Source organism: Pteropus medius, unplaced genomic scaffold (assembly GCF_902729225.1).
Source record: "Pteropus medius unplaced genomic scaffold, Ma_sr-lr_union100, whole genome shotgun sequence".
Taxonomy (NCBI): Eukaryota; Metazoa; Chordata; class Mammalia; order Chiroptera; family Pteropodidae; genus Pteropus; species Pteropus medius.
The window spans coordinates 6,731,339-6,753,350 of NW_024353908.1; the positions used below are offsets into that span (position 1 = coordinate 6,731,339).

The 22,012-nt window shown below is 37.1% G+C and overlaps 1 protein-coding gene across 1 annotated transcript in view; it reads left to right on the forward strand.

Moving 5' to 3' along the window:
- Nucleotides 1–21,552, forward strand: part of TAFA4 (TAFA chemokine like family member 4) — a 134,362-nt gene extending 112,810 nt beyond the window's left edge. The window contains exons 4-6 of the mRNA XM_039851657.1: nucleotides 4,219–4,374; nucleotides 13,633–13,757; nucleotides 21,064–21,552. Coding sequence (XP_039707591.1) covers nucleotides 4,219–4,374; nucleotides 13,633–13,757; nucleotides 21,064–21,075 — 293 coding nt within the window. The 3' untranslated portion in view covers nucleotides 21,076–21,552. The remainder of the gene's footprint in view (nucleotides 1–4,218; nucleotides 4,375–13,632; nucleotides 13,758–21,063) is intronic.
- Nucleotides 21,553–22,012: the final 460 nt, after the last annotated feature.

Below are 22,012 nucleotides of genomic sequence, written 5' to 3' on the forward strand. Positions count from 1 at the left end.
TAGAACTGATATATTGGTCATTTTCTGCCTTTGGACATAAACTGAAGCATTGGCTCTTGCTGGTTTTTGAGCCTAACACATTTAAACTGGATGACACCATCAACTCCCTTGGGTCTCAGGCCTTTGAACTCAGACTGGAGCTAAACAGTCAGCTCTTCTAGGTCTCTAGCTAGTCAACTTACCCTGCAGATCTTGGGACTTGCCAGCCTCCATGATCAATCTCAATCACTTCCCTTCCCTTTCTTTCCTCTTCCTCCTCCTGTTTCTCCCCCTCTCTATCTCCACATCCTCTCTTTATATGTACTCATATCCTATTTGTTCTGGTTCTCTGGAGAACCCTGACCAATACAGTGTCATAAAACGAGCTGCTCAAATGACTATAATCAGTGCTCTCTGTGTGTATACTATACTGGATCCTTATCATCTGCTGTTATACGTTGAGCATTTTAAGACCATTTCTGAGGACCTATGTCTTATGCCAGGAGTTGCAGATTTCCAAGAAACAAGGTACATTCTTATTCAAAGATTATAGTCCAGTGTCAACAAATTCTGGAAAGGCTGTCTATATAGAGCCCCACAAACAATGTCATCAAGTAGGAAAGATGTTTCAGTGGGAAACTGAAACAGAAAAACTTGTGACTTGCTGAGGTGGAGATGCTCTTTTGGCTGTACTTGGGGAAAATATTAGTTACTATGGCTAATTCTTTTCTCTCATGCTATGAGAGCATAGACACTGTCTTAAATTCACATCTCACCTTTACTCAATTTCTAGTTGTGTGACCTTGGGCAAATTAATTTTTGAACATTTTGCTAAATGTAAAACTGAAATTTAAAAAGTACCCTCACATAGCACTTTAATAAGATTATACAGGATAATATTTATAAAGAATTTAGAATAATGCCTACAACCTACCATATTTTATTAAATCTAAGATGCTGTCAGTTGTGAGATACACTGCTATTTTGTGTATTTCTAAGAAAGAAAAGCAATGCCAATTATAATGGTAAGATACTATCAGTTGTGACACCTCCTGACAAGTTAAAAGATGAAAAAATATATATCTTAAAATCAATAAAGCACAGTAGTTGATACTATATAAATGAATACTAGACCAAGCAAGCTGATTATTCAGAGACAAGTTTTAAATAGAAAAAAACCAATTTATTTGCATTTATGGATGGTTATCTAAATAACAACAAAATTCTAAGCAAACTGCTTTATTAATGAATGTCCTAATCTCTTCTTGACTCCCCTAAGAAGTTACTAAAGCATATTTCTTTTATTTTCTTAATGAGGTTTAAAGCTGCCTTCATTATAGACTCCCTAGGGTCATTTAAAATCTAATTAAGGCATGATGGCTGTTACAGACAGAATGTTTGTGTCCCTCCCTCCCCCCAGATTTATTTATATGTTGAATCCATAGCCTCCAATGTGCTATATTTGGGGACAGGGTTTGTGAGGAGGTATTAAAGGTTCAGTGAGTTCATAAGAGTGGGGCCTAATCTTATAGGGCTGGTGTCCTTGTAAACAAAAGGGAAGAGACATCAGAGTACTCTTTCTCCTCCATGTGAAGACGTAGTTAGAAGGTAGTGGTTATAAGCCAGGAAGAATGCTCTCCCCAGGAACTGAATTAGCCAGCACCTTGACTTTGGATTTCCAGACTGCAGAATTATGAGAAATATCTGTGGTTTAAGTCACCCAGTCTGTGGTATTTTTTTATGGCAGCCTGCACAAACTGAGACGGTAGTTAACGGGAAGGATAGTCAGTGAGAGAGGGCTGAGGAAGAATTTATACTGGCCCCCTTACATGGCTAGTCATTAGCTGTCAGGAAATATTTGACCCGAAGGTGTTTATTTGCAATTGGAGACTAAAAAAGGGTCTTCCCAGTCCTCACTTTTCTGCTTACTCAGTGCTAAAGCCCTATGTTACATTAATAATATTGCAATGCTATTAATTATTATTTTTTTATAATTGTATACCACTATAGGAAATCAACACTCTTGTTGTGAACATTTAATTAAGTTTATAGTTTTAATTACTTCTTTCATTTTATGCTTTCTTTTGCAATAATTGAAAACCGTCTCTCATGCTGGTGGTTAGATTCTCTGGCTACTGACTAGGTCTTTTACGTGTTTTACAAGTGGAACTTAGCCTTAGTATTTGTTCTCACCACTAATTGAATTTTGCTCCCACCAACATTTAAGATAGTATGACAGGGAAGGGCCAGAAAAAATTTAGAATAACATAGAGGTTATTTTGTGAAAGGCCTATTTTTATGGATAAAATCTGAATTATCAACTATTTTAAAATTAGTTTTGTTATTTGAAGTACATATATCAAACAACAGAAACCAAGCAAAGCATTTACCTATGAGAATTCTTGGGGAAACCTGTTTTAATGAGTAAATGAGATTGCTTGTAAAAGATGTATCTGAAAATCTTGAGGGTGCTCAAAAAGCTTGTTTTTCATAAATAATTTCTAAACATTGTGCCCTCCACAATCTTCTTTACATTGTTTTTATCAGAGCAAAGTACAGCCAGGGTTGGTATATTAGTTATTTGTTCTTGTGTAACAAATTAGCTGAAATCTTAGAAGCTTAAAACAATTGACATGTATTATTTTATACGGACTCTGAGCATCAGGAATCTGGGAGTAATTTAGCCAGTGGTCCTGCCTCAGAATTCCATAGCACCTGGTGGGTGGCACAGAAGCACCCCCAAAGTGGGTTTGAGGGGCCAGACCCCACACACCAACATACCCACAACATGACTTGAGCAGAGCCCTGCAGAGAGGCCTATGAGGCAAGAAACAGATTACAAATAAGCTGTTGGCTAGGGCTGCAGTCTTTGAAGACTTGACTTTGGCTGTAGAATCTATTTCCAAACTCACTCATGTGACTGATGGCAGTAGACTTCAGTTCCTAGCTACAGCGGCATTTTCATAGAGCTGCATACAACACAATTTTCCCCAGAGTGAGTGATGAGCAAACAAGCCAGTGCTCCACTGTCTTTTATAACCTAATTGTGGAAGTGACAAACCATCACTTCTATATGCTATTACTATTGGCATACAGACCAACACTGGCCTAGCATGGGAGAAAATCTGCTTACAAGCTCATTTACATGCTCACTATTGGCAGGAGACTTCAGTTTCTTGCCTCATAGGCCTCTCTGTAGGGCTCTGCTCAAGTCATGTTGTGGGTATGTTGGTGTGTGGGGTCTGGCCCCTCAAACCCACTTTGGGGGTGCTTCTGTGCCACCCACCAGGTGCTATGGCATGGGGTGCTTCTTTGGAGTCTCATTAGGACCATCAGCTTGGTGCTGGTGGGAGGGCCCAATTTTGAGGTCCACCCAGTGCCCCTAGGTGCTGAGGGGAAGCAAGGTATTGCTTTGGAAGGTGGTTGGGCTGGATGAGTCCTCGGGGATGCTAGGTGAGTGGAACAGTTAGCAGCTTAATGGTGAGTGCCAGACTTGGTACTCACCACCACTGGCTGGTCAGATAGGAGAGCAAACACAGCAAACTAGGAAAGAATGATACCTGCTAGTGCCTCTAGTTCCAGAGAGAGCCCCAACAAATTCCTCTGGCAGACACCCTAAAACTCGTCAGTATATCTCTTTCATATATGATCCAGGCACCTTTCAACTTCTGTCTCTGCATTTTGATTCAGAATGTGTGAGTTTGTATATGGGCCCTTTAATGGAAGATTCTCTTTCCCATGACCACTCAGTTTCTGCGACACAAGCCTTGCTGGTTCTCACAAGCAGATGTTATGTTGTGGTGCTCCACTTTCTGGCGCAGTGAGCCTGAGATGGGTCTCAGATGCCTTGGTCATCAAGGCATCTTCTGGGATCATGATATCCCTGCCATCGTAGAACACCTCTCTGTTGGCCTTTTACTTATCTCGATATGGCTTTTTCTTCATATTCTCAGTTGTAGAAAATCTGTTCTGCAAATCTTCAGGTTGTTCTCAGACATAGTTGCTTAATATTTAATCATAGTTTTGGTGTGTTTTGGGGAGGAGGTCAGCCCAGGATATTCCTACTCTGCCATCTTGATCCCACCCCCCACCTCTAGACACCTTCATATAAATTATATCAAAACCAGAAGTTACAAAGACTTGGAAATTGGAAAATGTAGTCATAGTATATCATTCATGTTCTTGGTGATGTCATTTCCTCCTAACAGCACTCTCTTTTTCTCCTTCATTACCTATCAGGTCACCAGCAAATCAAGCAGGGTACCTGTGAGGTGGTTGCTGTGCACAGGTGCTGTAACAAGAACCGCATAGAAGAGCGATCACAAACAGTCAAGTGTTCTTGCTTCCCGGGACAGGTTGCTGGCACAACTCGGGCTCAGCCTTCTTGTGTTGAAGGTAAGACTTTTCTGGTCAGTTACTTCAATATTGAAGAAGGACCTAAAACTATTAAGAATCTTCCAACTTTACTATCTTTGCGATGCAGAGAAAACTAGGTTGCTTCTAGGTTTGTGTCATTCCAAAAATGAACATCAATATAAATCCACCAATTTCATGACAAGTAAGGTAAGTTATTAATGTTGTCTCCTAAGACGTACCAGTGGAGAGTTCCATTACCAGACAATCAGGAAAAAGTGCTTTGATTTCTTCTGGCCCAACTATCTCTCCAGATCTCATCCACCAGAGCAGTTGCTTCCTTAGACATGCTTTTCTTCTCGTTTTCAAACTCTGTACTCAGCCTGGTTTTCTCACCTCATGTTTAATGTTATAGACGAATATTCTCTTAATTTCTAGTTTATTATTTTAACAGACATTTACAAAACATCTTCTTTGGAATAACTTCCTTGAGAATAGTTTGGGATCATGTATTATTTATTTGTTATCTCCAGATCTTCTAGCAGAGTACTATGCCAATGCTTAAAAAAAAAAAGAGTTAATGTTGATGGTTGTAGGTGGAGGCCTGGGATTGATTCCTTTTGATGTCCCTGGCTTTTTCCAGCAGATACCTTGTTAGAAACAAGTATTAGTCCCCAGGAGAACAGATATATGAAGTTAAGCCTTGTAGCAGTTTCTCTATAGTGACATAAAATTTTCCTGAAAGTGAAGACTTTCGGTCTTATCTGATGCATGTCTAAAGGACAGCAGTTAAAATATATACATACACATCCTTAACTCCAGATCTTATTGCACAATCAAAAATAATAGCTGACCTACCCACATCTCACCTCTGCTATCAAACACAGACACATATTTATGGGCTGTATGATCATCAGTAGTGTAATATGGCATGATCACAGCTAGAAAGTGAAGGTGGAAAATTTCTCATCCACAATTCCCTATCACAAAACTTGGGGACCAAATGTGTTGCTGAATTCAGATTTTGTCATCTTTTATAAAAGTAACATAGTGCATATACCATCTATTACTTAACAAACCTCTGTCTTCTCCTATTGTACCCCATAATCACAGATATTAATATTTCTACAGTGAGATATGTAAATATTCCTGCAGAATGGGATAAGGCAGGGTGAAGAACCTCATGTTAATTCAAGTCAGGTTTTGCTGCCATCTTACAGAAATCCTTTTCATTCTCAGAGCTTTTTGGATTTGGGGATTATAGGTAAAGGATTGTCTACCTGTAAAAAAATGAAGATTTTTAACATTAAAAAAAGGCATTTAAAAGAAATTTGCTAAGTTCTTATACCCCCAGCTAGGACAGTTTATTTTATTTATTTTCTCTATCAATTGAATCCAAATCATACCCCTTCTGTTTCTTTGCTCTCTCTCAACTCAGTCCACTTCTCTCTACGCTGCTGTTATCTCCACAGCCTAGGGGGTCTACATTACCTCTTCCTGAGCTTACTACTGTGTTCGATTTTCCACCCTGTAGCAAGAAAGATGCTTCTACACAAACAGAACTGATCATGTTATTCCATTCTTGAAACCACACTTCAGTGACTTACACCTGTCTTTAAAATAAAATCCAAAGTCTTTACCGTGGTTTATGAAGCCCTGCGTAATCTGACTTTGTTTCACTTCTCTCTTTCACCTGCTCTGCTTCATCCCAACTGGATTCTTTTCCGTTCCCTTGCGGCTCTGCACTCCACCTGCCATTATCTTTTGCCTGAATTATTGCCCTCTTCCTCACAACGCACATTTCTTTTTCTATTTAATTCCTACTTTCAAATTTCCTATATGTTCTTTTGTCTCCTAATTCTAGTTCGTAACATGCATCTCAATTTGTTGTAAAAACTTGTCGATCATGTGCCTTCTCGGTAGTCTGTAGTTGCTTGAGGACAGGGGCTGGGTCCCTTATTTCCATCTCCCCTCCTTGGCTGGTGAATGAATGAGTTTTAACATAGCAGATAATTGATTAATCTTTTCTAATCACAGATTGTTTTTAAAAGGTAACAACTGCATTTGCTTGCCTCTGTAGATTTTTAAACTTCCACAGAAACTTAAGAATCATGACATAAACTATATTTATGCTCTTTGTCTAGCCTAGCATCTTTGGATATAAAGTCTTATATATCTAAATCATGTTTTACAATACTCAGAGTACTTTTCTTGATACCTGGAAAGTACAGGTAGGGTAGCAATTGCTATTAGTATCTTTCTCTTAGTAAAGGAAATGTTAATACCTTCCCCTAAATAGCTTGTTTTATATTTGGGCAAATTCCATGTTGGCCACCACTCTAGGAGTATCTACAACTTTAGTGGCCAGAGAATACCCAAACTCTGAAAAACGAGACTGTGATTTTGTTTTCGTGTTTATGTCCCCTGCACCTAGCATTGCCTGGCAAACAATTGGTGTTCGATAAATGTTTATTGGATCAAAGTCACTGATGAGGTACATAGGAAGCTGTAGTTTAAAATCTAGTTAGGATGTATGTCTGTTTTCTTATCCCCCTGATCTTCTAGTCCTTATCCGAATATGTTTTCATTAGGGCTTTTTAGCTTTACCTGCTTAATCTTTATCCTATAATAATTATGCAGTATCATGCTGCTAATTGGCTTGCGAGAAGACCTAGTCTCTGCTGATATGTTCCTTTTATCTTATTTGTCAATAAGAAAAGAGAGGATCTAAAATATAAAATTCATTTGAATTTACATTTAAATTAAACAAAAGCAAGAAGACGTTGTAGCAGGACACTAATTAAAGTTGGCATAGAAATTGGAACATCCTCACACATTTTTGTTAATTCACACCACAGATACTTATCTGGTGTTTTCATTGCTTTTCCATAAAATGTAGCTTTTATTAGTTAAACAGGGAGAAAAATTAGCTGTTTTCCCCCATCAACATTTTTTTGTTGTTGTTGTTATTATAATTAACTGATGAATCCCCCTGAGTTATTGAAATGTGTCTTTAATACACATTTGGGATTTGTGAGAAAGGATGGGGAATTATTTGATTGTCAAGGCTATGGTTACTTGAGTCCTAAAACTATTTAGACAACTATTTAGCTGGTAAGCATTTTTCTTTTCGAATCTTCTACTGACAGATATAAGGCTGTTTTGTGGTGGGAACTGTATTCTGTACATTTATCAAAATACAGGTCTATAGAGATAATGCTGAATGGTTTTATGATAAAATGAGATAAATGTGTAGTACAATGAAGCTTTATTTTGTCAAAGTGAATGCTTTCTAAACATTGGCATTAAAAAAGATTAATAAGACAAAAGCTTAGGAATAGGAGATGGTTACTTTTTAAAGCCTTTTTTCCCCCTTTTGGTGATACCTGAATTTCTTTTCTCAGATGTCAGAATTCACTTAGTTAAAGATGAGACTTACTGTTTGGACTGCAGACAACTTTCATGGCTTTATGGACCGTATGATGAGATACAGGGTCTGTTTAAAGATGTGATTTCATGAGGTTTTCTTGCTGGGTATGTTTTCTGTGCTACTTAAAGATGAAGCAGTTTTATGAATTTTTGTGGTGGCAGTCAGGTAAGTGACAGCAAGGTGTCCTTTGCAAAAGCACTTTGAGAGTTGGAAAGATATGTATCTTGCATATGGTCATTTATCAAGTTTTAATTTAGCATGTTAGTGCCTGGCATGTTTTAGATACTGGTGGTAGGATGATAATTAGACTCAGGTCTCGCTTTCAAGAAACTTACAATTTACTAGGAAAGACAGACAATTAAACTCTAGTAAATGAAAGACTCCAGGGAGAGCAGAGAAGGGTCAAGGTTGGTGTACCATGAGAAGCAATGGATATAGCTTTACCAGGTAAGAGAGAACTAGGGAGCACAGCAGAATAAAACATACAGGAATGAATGGGCAAACTTGGGAACTAGAAGTAGCTCAGTCTGGCTGGGAAATGGTAGATGACAAGCCTGGAGGTATAAACAGAGCTGTTGATATTAGAGACCTTAGATGAAATCAGATTTTAGGATTAATTTCTTTCTTCTGGGAGTTTGTATTCAGGGAGGTTGAATGAAACAGAATATGCCAGTAAGAAAGGGGATGAAGTGCTATGAACGAAGTTCATATAAAATGCCCTAAGATTTCTGAGAAGGAAATACGTAGTCTCTGAATTTGACAGGTCATCTTGTCAGCATAGGTTTCGTGCCTAGCCCAAGATTAGCCAGGGTGTGTGTGTTGTGTGTGTGTGTGTGTGTGTGTGTGTGTGTGAGAGAGAGACAGAGAGACAAGAGACAGAGACAGAGAGAGAGAACAGACAGAGAGAGACAGAGAGAGAGACAGAGAGAGACAGAGAGAGACAGAGAGAGAATGAATGAATGCTAACTTTAGGCTTGTGGAATTGCCCATAGTAGGAGATTGGAGGAAGACAATAGAATAGTGGTGGCATGGTGTTTATCATGGAGTAGGATTATTTTCACAAACCAAAGCATTGATCAGCTCTACTGAGCTAGCTCAGCCTCCTATTTTGGTTTGAGTACATCTACATAATCATAATTCAGTGTTTCTCAACCAGGGTCAATTTTGTCCCAGGGGAACATTTGGCAATGCCCAGAGATACTTTTGGTTGTTACACTGGGGTAGAGAATCCTCCTATCATCTAATGGGTAGAGGCCAGGCATGCTGCTAAATATCTTACAATGCACAGGATAGACTCCCATAATAAGGAATTATCTGGCCCCAAATAGTGCCAAGGTCAAGGAACCCTGCCTTAGTGCTCCCCACTACAGGTATATGTACTTGTGTCAGATGGCTTTTAGCTGAGAGGATAAACCTAGATCACAAAGGATCAGTCTCTGCATATTGGTCCACTACCTCAGTGCTCTGTGTACAACTTGAAAATAACAATACTGTGTTATTTGTGGAACAAGTAAAAGATTTCTTTAAAAAAGTCATAGTGCTCTAACTTATGCATGTTACCTGAGTCAGATTGGAATAGCTTCTTAAAGAACAAGAAATATAAATTGGGAAGACTCTCCACCTGGTGATCTTAAAAATTAATAAATGGATTAATTTTTAAAGAACACAATGAGCATCTTGAAATAAAAATGATAAGAACAAAATAGCTGAAGATAAAATACATTAAAATCTCAGAGCGTATTCTGGTAGTTTCTATTTTCTAGACGATATATATTCTAGGAAGATGTATCTTAATCTTTCTGTCCATAGTATCTGTGTAAAAATACATTTTTGTTTAGTAAAGCCTCCACTCTGTGCAAATACAACTAAACTAAGTCAACAAATGAGAGACCAACTCGAGAAGTGAACCTATTTGTTGTTAGTCTTATTCAAAGGTGGGCTTATTTAAATAGCTATATAAATACATAATGTGTTTTATTTAATGAGGTGATATTTGTTTAGAATAAGGATAGAAAATCCCTCAATCTATTTTATACAACAGAGAGTAAAAAAAAAAAAAAATCCATCAGAAGCAAAATAGCTAATTAACCATGTTACGTTTTCACCTAGAACATTATAGAAAGTACTAGTCACTACCACAAAGCCAGGGCTTCACTGTCTTTTTTTCTTTTTTTCTACATAAAACTAGAAATTTATTGCAGATTGACATCTTGAAGATAGGGATGTTTTATGTTTTCATAAGTTAGGAAGGCATGAGGTTTTTAAAAGAATTTTATTTTAAAAATAGAAGTGACTTGATATTTTTTCATTTAAGTATATTAGGGTATTTTGTAACAGGGAAAAAAACATGCCTCCTTCAAACTTAATTTCCTATGGAGACAAGACTCAGTTAAGTGGGCAGATGTTCTCTTGAGTTATTTTAATAAAATCCTACTTCTGGATCCTTTGTCTCAGCTTTAGCCAGGCTCAGTATGTACTGAAAGCTTAAACTTCCAGGCTGTTTAATTATCTTATTCACTGCCAGGTCAAAACTTTGGTTGGTTCTCACCTTAGTTGTGAGTTCCTTAGTCAGTCTTTAACGCATAAAAGAATTTGAAACTTTTATTTTAGCTCTATGGTGGCTTTTATTATGTCTGTCTTTTCTGAAAGAACATTTGCTATTAAGTCTTTCACTATGAAACTTCATCATGGATAAAGTACTTCTAGGAGCACCTTACTGAATGTCTTCTTCTATAAGGTACCAAAATGTTTTTTTTTTTTTTTTCTAAATAGAAATATTTTAAATTCCAAGGCAGCTTGCTATTTTAAAGAGCATATTGTGAATCTGTCTTTAGAAGAATCACTTCGTATTTTCCAATTAAATGAAAGAAAACTAGTAAATAATTTCAATAAGAGCTTTATTGTATATGCTTTCTTCTATTATTTATTTAAATAAATTAAATTTAAATCCTTAAACAAAACACGAGGCAAATAATATTCTTTTTTGTACTTAAGAATTGACATATTTTTCTGTGATGAGTACCTGAATCATTTTTATCCCCTCAAGCTCTTTTTCTAGGGTTCGGTATCAAAATTATCGTGGATCCCCATGAGTCAAGTAAGGAAGTACAAATATTTCTCTGCTGTGAAGTTGAGATAATCTGATTTATTCTATTTCCTCTGTAGGGAATTTATTCCCAGATTTCTCACCTCACTGTCTTTAATTGGTCCTCTCTTTCGGACTCCTTTCTGTCCCATATTCTTTTATAATCCCCTACCAGGCTAACGCTTCTAGGTACACAGGTTTCCTGGTTTACTGTGCTACCTTGCTCAATAACTTTCCATGGCTTCCTACTGCTTAGAGAATCAAGACTAATCTTAAATTGGCCTTGAGAGCCCCTAAAGATTGCTTTCTAGATCATTCTCCTCAGCTGAATGTCTGATGCTTCCTTGCTAACACCTAATTTCAATCCCTTGGGTCTGGGGGTTTCCAGGTAGGCCAATTAACTGTCTCACTGTTCCTCTCGCCTTCACTTGGACAGGATCACTACCCATCTGTCAAGGTTTCTTTCGACTCTTTCATGTAGCCCTAATGCCTCTCAACAGTAGTTTCTCCTGCAGAGTTAAAGAAAGTGTCTAAAGGACAGTTTTAAAAATAAAAAAAAAAATGTATTTTAAATTCAGCTTTAACTCTGTGTAAATATAACCAAGCTCTGTCAACATTTATATAACTTTTCCAGTCCTGCAGATGGTATTTTAAATTGAGGCTTGGGAACCCTCTCTTATTTATCCTTATATATACCTGGAACCATCTCAGGGTATTCAGAAAATAATGAATAATTGGTCAGCACTGTGAATATGATCAGATGCTATGATGTAGCACTTATTAATCTAAACAATTATTGTAAATTGTGGCATAGTAGAAAGACTAGTGGCTAGAGAGCATTAAAATCTAGATTCTAATACCTCCTCTCTTACTTTACTCACTTTATGGAAAGCTCTGGTGTTTATTTCTGGAACCATCTGCTTCCCTTCCTGCTTCTGAAGGTTGTTGGAACAATCAAAAGAAGAATAGTAGGTAAAAGTTCTTTGAAAGTAACAAGACTCCATCTAGTTTTAATATGAGATTGTTGTGATTTGAGAGGCTGAAAAGAATATAACTTTCTCAGGCTTCGCCGCCATGTGTCCATCCACTCAAGTTCAATGGCAACCTCTGACAAAATAAATAACCTATTTAGCTATACTCCCTTCTCAGAGTTGGCACCTTATGATTTAAATAGCAAATGGTTATCCTAGATCACAAATCTGTCTTACTCAGGTACTATTGGTTTTCATGGGACTAATTGGATAGTAGCTCAGTATTTTGCCAGAATCTGGAACAATGGCCACTTTTCTGCATCAGGGTAGACACAGTGTCTGGCCACTTTAGCTGATAATGAAACCATCCTGTACCCTCATCATGCCACATTGCATTTGCATGACAGGAGAAGGATTTTGAATATACTGGCTTGCTATGTTACCTACTTTAGTTGCTAATTCTATACAAGGAATTGCTTCTGCTCCAGATATCTGGTGCAAGAGAGCGGGTATATATTTAATGGTTAGAGCATGGACTCCATTACACTGCATCCATTCAAATGCTCCTTGACTGTTTTCAAACTATGTGACTTCTGGCAAGTAATTCAATACCTCTGGGCCTTGAGTTTCTCTTCTATATAAGATGCAAGAAAATAACAATTTTTAACCTCAGGGTTTCAGTGAGATTGAAATTAGAAAATGCAAGGAAGGCAATTAGTAGGGTTTATAGAGATTTGCTTAAACTTGAGTTTCAGACTTCTCATGCAGTAGTAGTTTGAGTCAAATCCATGGAGGGATATTTTCTATCAAATGTTGCTGTTTCAACAAGAAAAACAGGGATAAGTTACCCACCAGCCCTAACCCCTCTGCCAGTCCCCCAGCACTGTGTCCTATACCAGCCTATTAGCTGGGCTCACCTTTAAAAATCAGTCACTATCCTTTTTGTCCTTTGAATCTGTGAGAATAACCAACCAATTTGATGGTACTTCCTTCACTTCTCCTTTTCTGCTCCCAAACCCAAAGAACTGGGGTGCTGGTTTCTGCTTCATGGACTTAAAACACAAATCATTTTTTTTTTGGCCCACTGCTGTGGGTATGGTGCGGTAAGAAGGAAAGTGAGTTCACAGGTGAGCTAACTAGAGTGCAGGCATTTGAGGAGATGTCAGGCCTTCCCATCTTCACTTTACACCTAGTAATTGACTTCAGGTGACTCACCGCTTGCTGGAATGGCATGGACAGATGAGCACCATGTGTGATGGAAATGTTCACCACTTTTAGTCTTTGCTATTGACAACAAAAAGCATCAGACACTTAACAACTTTGCATTATTAACACAGCCTACAATCAAAGATGATGACCACAATAATAGCTAACATTTTCTGAGAACATAGTGATGGGCCCAAAATCAGCCAAGACTCTCACACAGATTAGCTTTATTCTCAACATCCTGTGGTGAGGTTGTATTTTCATCCCGTTTTACAAATGAATAAACTGGGACAGAGGCTGAGAGAAGTTAACAAACTAGTCCAAGGTCATTCGTAAAAAAGTAGCACAGCCAATTGAAATCCAGTCATGCCTACCCTGAAGCTTGAGATCGCACTAACCATGTTATAATCAGTCAACTGCAAGGAAAGAATCATTTTATAGTGTAGAGTATATGGCTAATTGGGTTGTTTAAATTTACTCATGGTAAAATAATTCTTATGAGCAATCTTTGAAGTCAGCATACAATACTAATCTGTATTGAGCTTTATGTTGCCCACGTTTGGAAGAAGGAAAAGTGTCACAAACATTACTTGGCCTTTGTTTTCCAGCTTCTATTGTGATCCAGAAGTGGTGGTGTCACATGGATCCTTGTTTGGAAGGAGAGGATTGTAAAGTGCTGCCAGACTACTCAGGTTGGTCCTGTAGCAGTGGCAATAAAGTCAAAACTACAAAGGCAAGTATAGAAAGAACACAATTGTAAAGTACAACTTCAGCATTATTAACTATGGAGTTTCCCTCTTCCTTTTATCCTTCCTTCAGGAGGACAACTGGTAAACCTGCTTGGGCAGTGCCACCCTATTTGATCTTTTTGAAAAGTCGTCTTTCTAGCATCACCCTTTATGTCAGTTTTTCTTGAGCAGTGACTTGGTGGGTGAACTCTTTATTTTAGACAGGGCCACTAAATTTATTCCAGGTCCTTCATGAGCTCGATTTAAAGTAAAGGTTTATAAGAATCGACAAGCCAGCATATTATAATGGCATGGCAAGAATCTACATACGGATGATTTTCTAAAGTAGAAATATATATATATGCCTATAAGGAGATTAACGTTGAAGATTCTAGTTCAAGTCTTACAAGTCAAAAGTTCTCTCCCCAAATTGTTCTCTTTCCAGTTCTCTCTCTGAAGGACACCCAGTTCTTGAGCCAGAAATTAACCTCTCTTTATCTCCCCATATCTAACCTGTTATTTTGTCCCTCCTAAATCCCTCCGTGACTCTGTATCACTGTACTTACAACCCCTGTCCGGTCTACCTTTGTGTCTCATCTGGACTACTGAGTTGCTACTTTACATCTGCTCTTGCTTCCTTTCAGTCTGTTCTCCAAAGAATGATTACATTCATTTTTGTGAAATGCAAAGCTTCTAAGCTAGTCTAACCCCAGATTTTCTAATGGCTTCCCCTGGCTCCTCAGTCCACTAGCCTCTGCCTGTCTGGCCCTTAAATTTAAGCTGACAATCTACTTCCCCTTCATTCTTTTTGCTCCAGCCATCTCTGCTGGATGTTAGTCCCTCTTACAGTGGTGCCTTTGCAGTTGTAAAGGAGTGTGTTCTTCATGGAATGTGTTTCCCTCCTTTCTTTTCTAGTTTACCATTATTTCTTCAGGTAATGTTGCCCTGATTGGATTCTTGTCCTCATTATCTCTGAGCATTTACTATGGTCATATTTTATGTTGTTTGGTATACAGTTGGCCCTTGAACAGCTTGACCCACCACCTACCCCTGCACAGTCAAAAATCCACATATAAATTTTGACTCCCCCCAAATTTGTCATCCCTTGGTGTCTGTGGGAGATTGGTTCCAGGAGACCCCGTAGATACCAAAATCTACTGATGTTCAAGTCCTCTATATAAAATAGTGTAGGTAAATGTATACAGTAGACCTTTTGCATCTGTGGACTCCTAGCTGTGGATAGAAAGCAGTACAGGTATTTATTGAAAAAATCTGCATACAAATAGACCCATGTAGTTCAAATTCGTGTTGTTCAAGGGTCTGCTCTACTTATTCGCTTAATACCTAAAGCTTTCTGTCTAAGGCAGAGCTGTGAAGTCAGGGCCCATTTCTGTTTTTTACTTACCCGGATAGTCCCAGAGCTTGCTGTGAATGTCTCATCAACTATTTTTGAATGGAAATTAATAACACAAGATATTCTGGGATTATTAGAATTAGACAACGCTGGGGTGGAGTTACTCTTTAGTTCTTATTGCTATCTGAGCATTGGTCCCTTAAGGAGGTATAACTCTTGAATGGCTTCTCAGCTTGCTTACATTTTTACTTTTATGGTTATTTTGAATCACTAACCAGAGTTCTCCTTCTAAGTATGTGCATGAGATATTATAATAAGATTCTATAAAATAAATATTTAAATATAATGCCATTAAGATAATAAAAAGTAATCAAAAGCATAAAATAAAATAATATTTTATAATAATATAAAAGTAAATATAGATTTTTATTGATATTGATATCATACCCCAAATCATTCATAGTATATACTAAGTCACTTAAGTTCCTTATTATCTGTTTAAAATGTAATTTAAAAATGAAGACTGTTTTCTATATTAATTGCAATTATCAACTAACTTGCCCTTGTTAGCGATACCAGATGACTAGGATAGAGACCTGATATATGCTTTTATATCTAGGGAAGTAGATATTCATGAAATCATTTGTTGGTGGAGGAAGAAGGTTAACACTTCCAAAACTTCTATCAGTGCCTCTTGTAAGCCAATTCCAATTAACTTTCAATTTATGTAAACCCAATGTGCTTTCTAAGCAAACCCTGCCTTAACATAATTTCCCTATTTTTTTTGTCACTGGCCCCTATCAGCCATTTCCCCCTAACCACTTCCTAAATAAAAATTTTGTAGTTATCTGTGAGTTAGGATCTCACTTACATCCATCAGTAATAAAACTTTCTTTCACTGTAATTCTTGTAGACTAAGAAGTAACATTTTGGAAGATTATATTTGTGTTGATTTTTACATTTAAATATGAAACAAGACCACAAGCACAAGCCAGCTATGTTCTGGAAAAGAATGCGACTAAGTAGCCCCTTGCTACAGTGAGTCCCTCTCTATTTATGTGCAGATAGAGAGGGCATTTGTAGGAAGCAAACCTTTAGGGGCATTTTGACTCTCTGTGCTGGGAATATAAGTTTTCTCTAGCTAAATCCTCAATGGTAGTGACATTTCATTTGGCACTTCAAAAAGTTGTAAAAACATAATATAGTTCCCTAAGCTATCATGATACTTAGCTGCTTTTTTTTGGTGATGCGCCACCTGAGAATAATCTCGAAGTTGTAAAACTTCGTTTCCTTTATTAATCCAAGTCAGTGTGATTTGAACTGCATAAAACATTATGCACATACAGTAAATTCATTTGTGGAGCTGTGACTGGCTTCTGTGAAGAGCTCACCACCCAAAGAAGCTATATCTTTTTCTTAAAATCAATGCTAACCTTACACCACAGGTGAGACAGCAGTCTTATAAATTGCCTTCCTAGAGGAGTGGGTATTAACTATCACGTAATAGTTTCCATTTTCCTTAAATAGTTCATGCACAACAAAACATGGAGAGGCTAAAAAGTAAGATTGTCTACAGTAAGCCAGCTATGTCAGAATTTTTTTCCATTTAAATGCAAATATGAAAAGAGTTAGCAGTTAACTTGAGATATTAATAGCCTTAGATGAAGATATGAAAATGAGAGGGGACAATTCCCTAACCAGTCATCTTGTCTTTCCCAAGTATGAAAGGCTGGCATTGAATTTTTCTGCCTGTGTAGGTTTCAGGGTCCCCAGAGAGAGTGCAGCTATTCTTGTGGGAAAATATATCTCTTTGTCGACCTGCCTCAATTTTCATTTCCTTATTTCTGAGTTTTACTGCATTTTCTGTGCTAATAGTTTTATTTTAAAACCTGAGTTGTCAGTATTAAGGCTCCTAACAAGCACATGATGGTGTCTTAGCACCAAAGCCAATCATTTGCCAGGATTTTCCATTGTTTGAAAATAGAAGTAAATCATATTTAATATCAAGAACTTTTAGATTTTTTAATGTTCTCATTTTTACATCAATACACAAACTAGAAGAAAAAAGCATAAAAGCTTAAGACTTTAACATGTCTACACCATGAAAATATCTTCAAACTAAATGATATTATTGGAAAGCATAGTCATCATGCTGGTCTTTAGATCCAATCAGGTATTTATCCACTATTAACTGTTGCTATTAACTGATCCAATCAGGTATTATCCACTATTAACAGTTGCTATTAACTGACATAATGGCCTTTATTTATGTATTCTACAATACATAAGATGACCCAGTCCTTCTGGTATTGTCCTCAAGTGGCTCTCTCTGTCTCTTGGGCTACTGTCATCTTCATCCTCATTTGCTACAATATTATAATTGACAGATATCAGTGGCTACAGAAGAATCATCATGGGCACATGTTAAAAATGTACTGTTTTGAGCTCCACCTCTAGGATATTCTGTTATAGTAAGTCTAGATGAGGCTTAGAGAACCATACTTTAAAAAGTTGTTGTTAGGGTGATTTCAATGAACAACCTGTATGTGGGAACCACTGGTATAACCGAGTTCCCCACCTGCTCACTGTTCTCACCCTTATTTGGCTTATACTCTGCTTTCTGTGCCAGCAGAATCAATTCCCTGCCCAAGTTCCTTCCTGATGAGAGACCATTAATGGATCCCCATTGGTAACGGGTAGAAAGTAGAGAGTATATCCATTTTATGATGGGCCTTCACTGCCACTCATCCAGTAGGCCATGTGTTTCCATACCCCACTGCTTTCTTCTTAATCTCCTCTCTTCTAGAATTCCACTTGTCTTTCCAGGTCCAGCTGAGATGGCTTTTTAACTCTGAAGTCTTGTTTTCCCTGATTCCTACAGCCAGAGCTTAAAATACTTAGGACACTCTGTCACATGAGAGTGGAGCTAATATTGGCATGTTGGCAAACTATCTACCAAAACTTTAAAATAACAATGAACTTTCCTTATACAATTAGGAAAATAAAGTTTTTACAGGAAAATAATCCTAAAGTATCTTACCCAACTTTCAGAATAGATAGGCTCTAAAATGAGCTGGGCATGGAGAATGAGCTCCCTCAAAAAAGTTGCTTTTGAGAATTACATCCTAGATGTAGATCAGTACTGGGCTATAAACACTGTTAGGTCATATGTAGATGCATGGTAGATCTGGGAAGAGCTAATATGGCGGTAGCCACAAATTCCTGAGTGTTAACTACACGACAGACACTGAGCCAAGTGATTCAGTTCACATATTTCATTCACTCTTCACTGCAGCCGAAGGAGCAGGTACTATTTTTACATTTAGCAGATGAAGAACCTAAGGCAAAGAAAGACAGTCTTCCCCATGCAGAAAATGACCAACTTAATTGTTAGATTTTTTAAGCCAAAGACCATTTTCTCTTTCTGTCACATCCTTCACCCTATTTGTCACAGGTGCTACTGGCTTCCCCTTTCATTACTTTAGCCAATCGATCCCTCTAAGTCCTCTAAGTTGTAATCTGGCCATGCATTCCTTGTCGCACCCCGTTCCTTAGTCAGAGAAAGGCCAAATGCTTTGCACTGACCTGAGGTACCCCTTGTATTCACCCCTTTCTCCACCTGGAAAGCTCTTCTCCCAGAGTTGGGGCTCCCTCCCTCCCTTCCTTTGAGTGTCTCCTCAGTTATCTGCTTCTCTGACAATCTTCTATAAATCGTAGCCTTCTACCCTCCTTGTTCCAATATCTCTTTTTTCCATTACACTGATTTACTTTTCTTCATACAACATGTCACCTCTGACATACTATTTATTTACCAGTTTATCCAATCCTTTTTTCTAGATAGGAGTCTGCAAGCTATGGCTTGCTAGCCAAATTTGGCCCTTGGCCTCTTTTTGTATGGCCTGTAAGCTAAGAATGGGTTATATATTTTTAAATGGTTGGAAAAAGTCAAAAAGAAAATATTATTTCATAACAAATGAAAATTATATGAAATCCAATTTCAGTGTCCATAAATAAAGTTTTATTGGAACAAAGCCATGTTCTTAGTTTATATATTGTACTGTCGAAGCTGCTTTCATTGTACAAAGGCAGAATCGCGTAGTTGTGACAGTGGCTGTATAGTCTGCAAAGGTGAACATATTTACTATCTGGTCCTGTATAGAAAAGATGTGCCAGCCCCTACTCTAGGTAAGCTCCATGAGAACGGGTTTTGTTTGTTTGTTTGTTTGTTTTTGCTGTAGTATTCTAGCACAAACAAAGGAGCAGTTATATTGTAGAACACATTAATAAAGGCCATTATGTCAGTTAATAGCGAATCTGTGGTTTGAATAAATACCTCATTGGATCTAAAGACCAGCATGATGACTATACTATCAAATAATATAATTTACTTTGAAAATATTTTCATGGTGTAGACATGTTAAAGTCTTAAGCTTTTATGTTTTTTCTACTAGTTGGTGTAGAGATTATCTAACCTGTAAAATTTATTACACGAAGAAATCAAACTATAGATGCTGATCTTTTCTTAGATTATAAGTAATGACCCTGAGGTGTTTAAAAATGGGGGAAAAAAACCCAAACTTTTTAATGGATGTACATTTTGAGTAAATACAGCAGTTTTATAAAATAATTTATTTTTCGAAATGCAAATTAACTACATTAAAAAAGTAACAAAAGCAACATTTTGATCTTGACATTTGCTGATTTTAATCGGCATTGATTTGAAAAAATCTTAGCACCGTTAACAAAGAATGTTCAGCAAGTGCGAGTTGACCCGATGGGCAATGAATGTACCTAATCTGATGGGAGTTTTATAACTCCACGAAATACAAAGCTAGGACACATAATAACACATTGTGGAAGCCTTTGTGCATGTTTTTTTCTCTTTATAAATTAAAAATAATTTTTTTCAATGACAGTTGACATTTAATATTATATTAGTTTCAGGTATACAGCATAGTGGTTAGACATTTATGTAACTTATGAAGTGATCTTCCTAATAAATCTTGTACCCACCTGACACCATACATAGTTATACAATATCATTGACTATATTCCATATGCTGTACTTTACATCCCTGTGACTATTTTGTAACTGCCAATTTGTGCTTCTTAATCTTGTTTTCACCCAGGCTCACAACCCCCCCTTGTCTGTCAACTATCAGTTTGTCCTTTGTATCTATGAGTCTGTTTCTGTTTTGTTTGTTTGTTTTTTAGATTCCACATATAAGTGAAATCATATGGTCTTTCTTTGTGTCGCTTATTTCACTTAGCATAATACCCTCTAGGCCTATCCATAGTAAGATTTCATTCTTTCTTTTTATGACTAATATTCCATTATATATATGTGTGTGTGTGTATCTGTATATGCGCGCGCGCGCGTGTGTGTATGATACATCTTCTTTATCCATTCATATATTAATGGACATTTAGGTTGCTGTGTATGTGTGTGTGTGTGTGTGTGTGTGTGTGTGTGTGTGTGTGTGTATTTATTTATTTATTTATTTATATATGATACATCTTCTTTATCCATTCATATATTAATGGACATTTAGGTTGCTTCTATATCTTGCAATTGCAATTGTAAATAATGCTGTAATGAACATAAGGATACATATACATCTTCAAATTAGTGTTTTGTATTTCTTCGGAAAAATACCCAGAAGTGGATTCTTGGGTCATATGGTCATTCTAGTTTTAATTTTTTGAGAATCTTCCATACTGTTTTCCAGAGTGGCCACACCAATTTGCAGTCCCATCAATGCATGATTTCTTTGCAACCTAATAGTAAGAAATGTAGAGAATTTGAACAGTTGATTTAGTGAGGCTAGTTATGGACAAAGGTGAAAATTGCTAAACTGTACACAATGACACAGATAGGAACATGCAGGTTGGTGGGCATGAAGGATGATCTTTGGTGTATATGTGGTATTGAATACTCATTTATTTATTTGTTTTAGGTAACACGGTAGTAAAGAGAGGTGTACTTCAATCCTGGAGGAGCGACAGGATGAACAGCTCTCTTATTTGGATTATCATCCTAGCCACTTTGTGGGAAATTGTCTTGGATTTCAGCAACATCATATGTGCATATGCGTGCCATGAGGAGTGGCATTCACTTAACTGTCCCAGCCCTCTGTGCTTCATGGTTTTGTCACATTGAATTATAATCAGGAGCTGCCACACAATTGACATCCTATCTGGATCCCAAGGAACATACCTCCAAGAAACCCTGGAGGAACAAACCACAGACTTCAGAATGGGTTGCCACTAAAGAATATTGGGTCGTCAATTTCTTTTGTTGTTTACAAAGGAATGTGGACATAGATTTCATAGGGTCCTCATTCTTTCCTCTTTTAAACTTTTCCTTTAGCCCTTTCATTAAAGTGTTTTGAAAGGGGTCTAAATAACAAAATATTTTGGCAAAACATATTTGCAGATGTAGGTTAATGAACTCTGATTAACTGGTGATGAAAATTTATTTTATAAACCTTGAAGAATAGCAGGACTCACTGGAAGTATTGTGTGTGCATTTTATTTTCACTTTTGATGATTTAATTTTTTTTTTGTATTTTAAGTTCCATTTTCAGGTTAGCAGAAATAAAATGTGAGCATTTAACTTCGGTGTACCATTTTACTGAGTGCTAAGGAAGCATATCGACTTTAATATTTTATAGCCAAAGCTCTATCATGACATATTCACAAAAGAAATAAAACCTGTTGGGGTTTTTATGGCTAATGTATAGTCATAGAGGTAATTCACTTAAAATATAAAATAGTCTCTGCGTAGATCAAAGGTGATTTCTTAGATCCAGTTTGTGTCAATTATATTAAAATATTTTGTTTACTCCTAGACAGGAGTCTTGAAATGTCGAATTTTTAGATTGTGATTTATTCTTAACTTAGCTC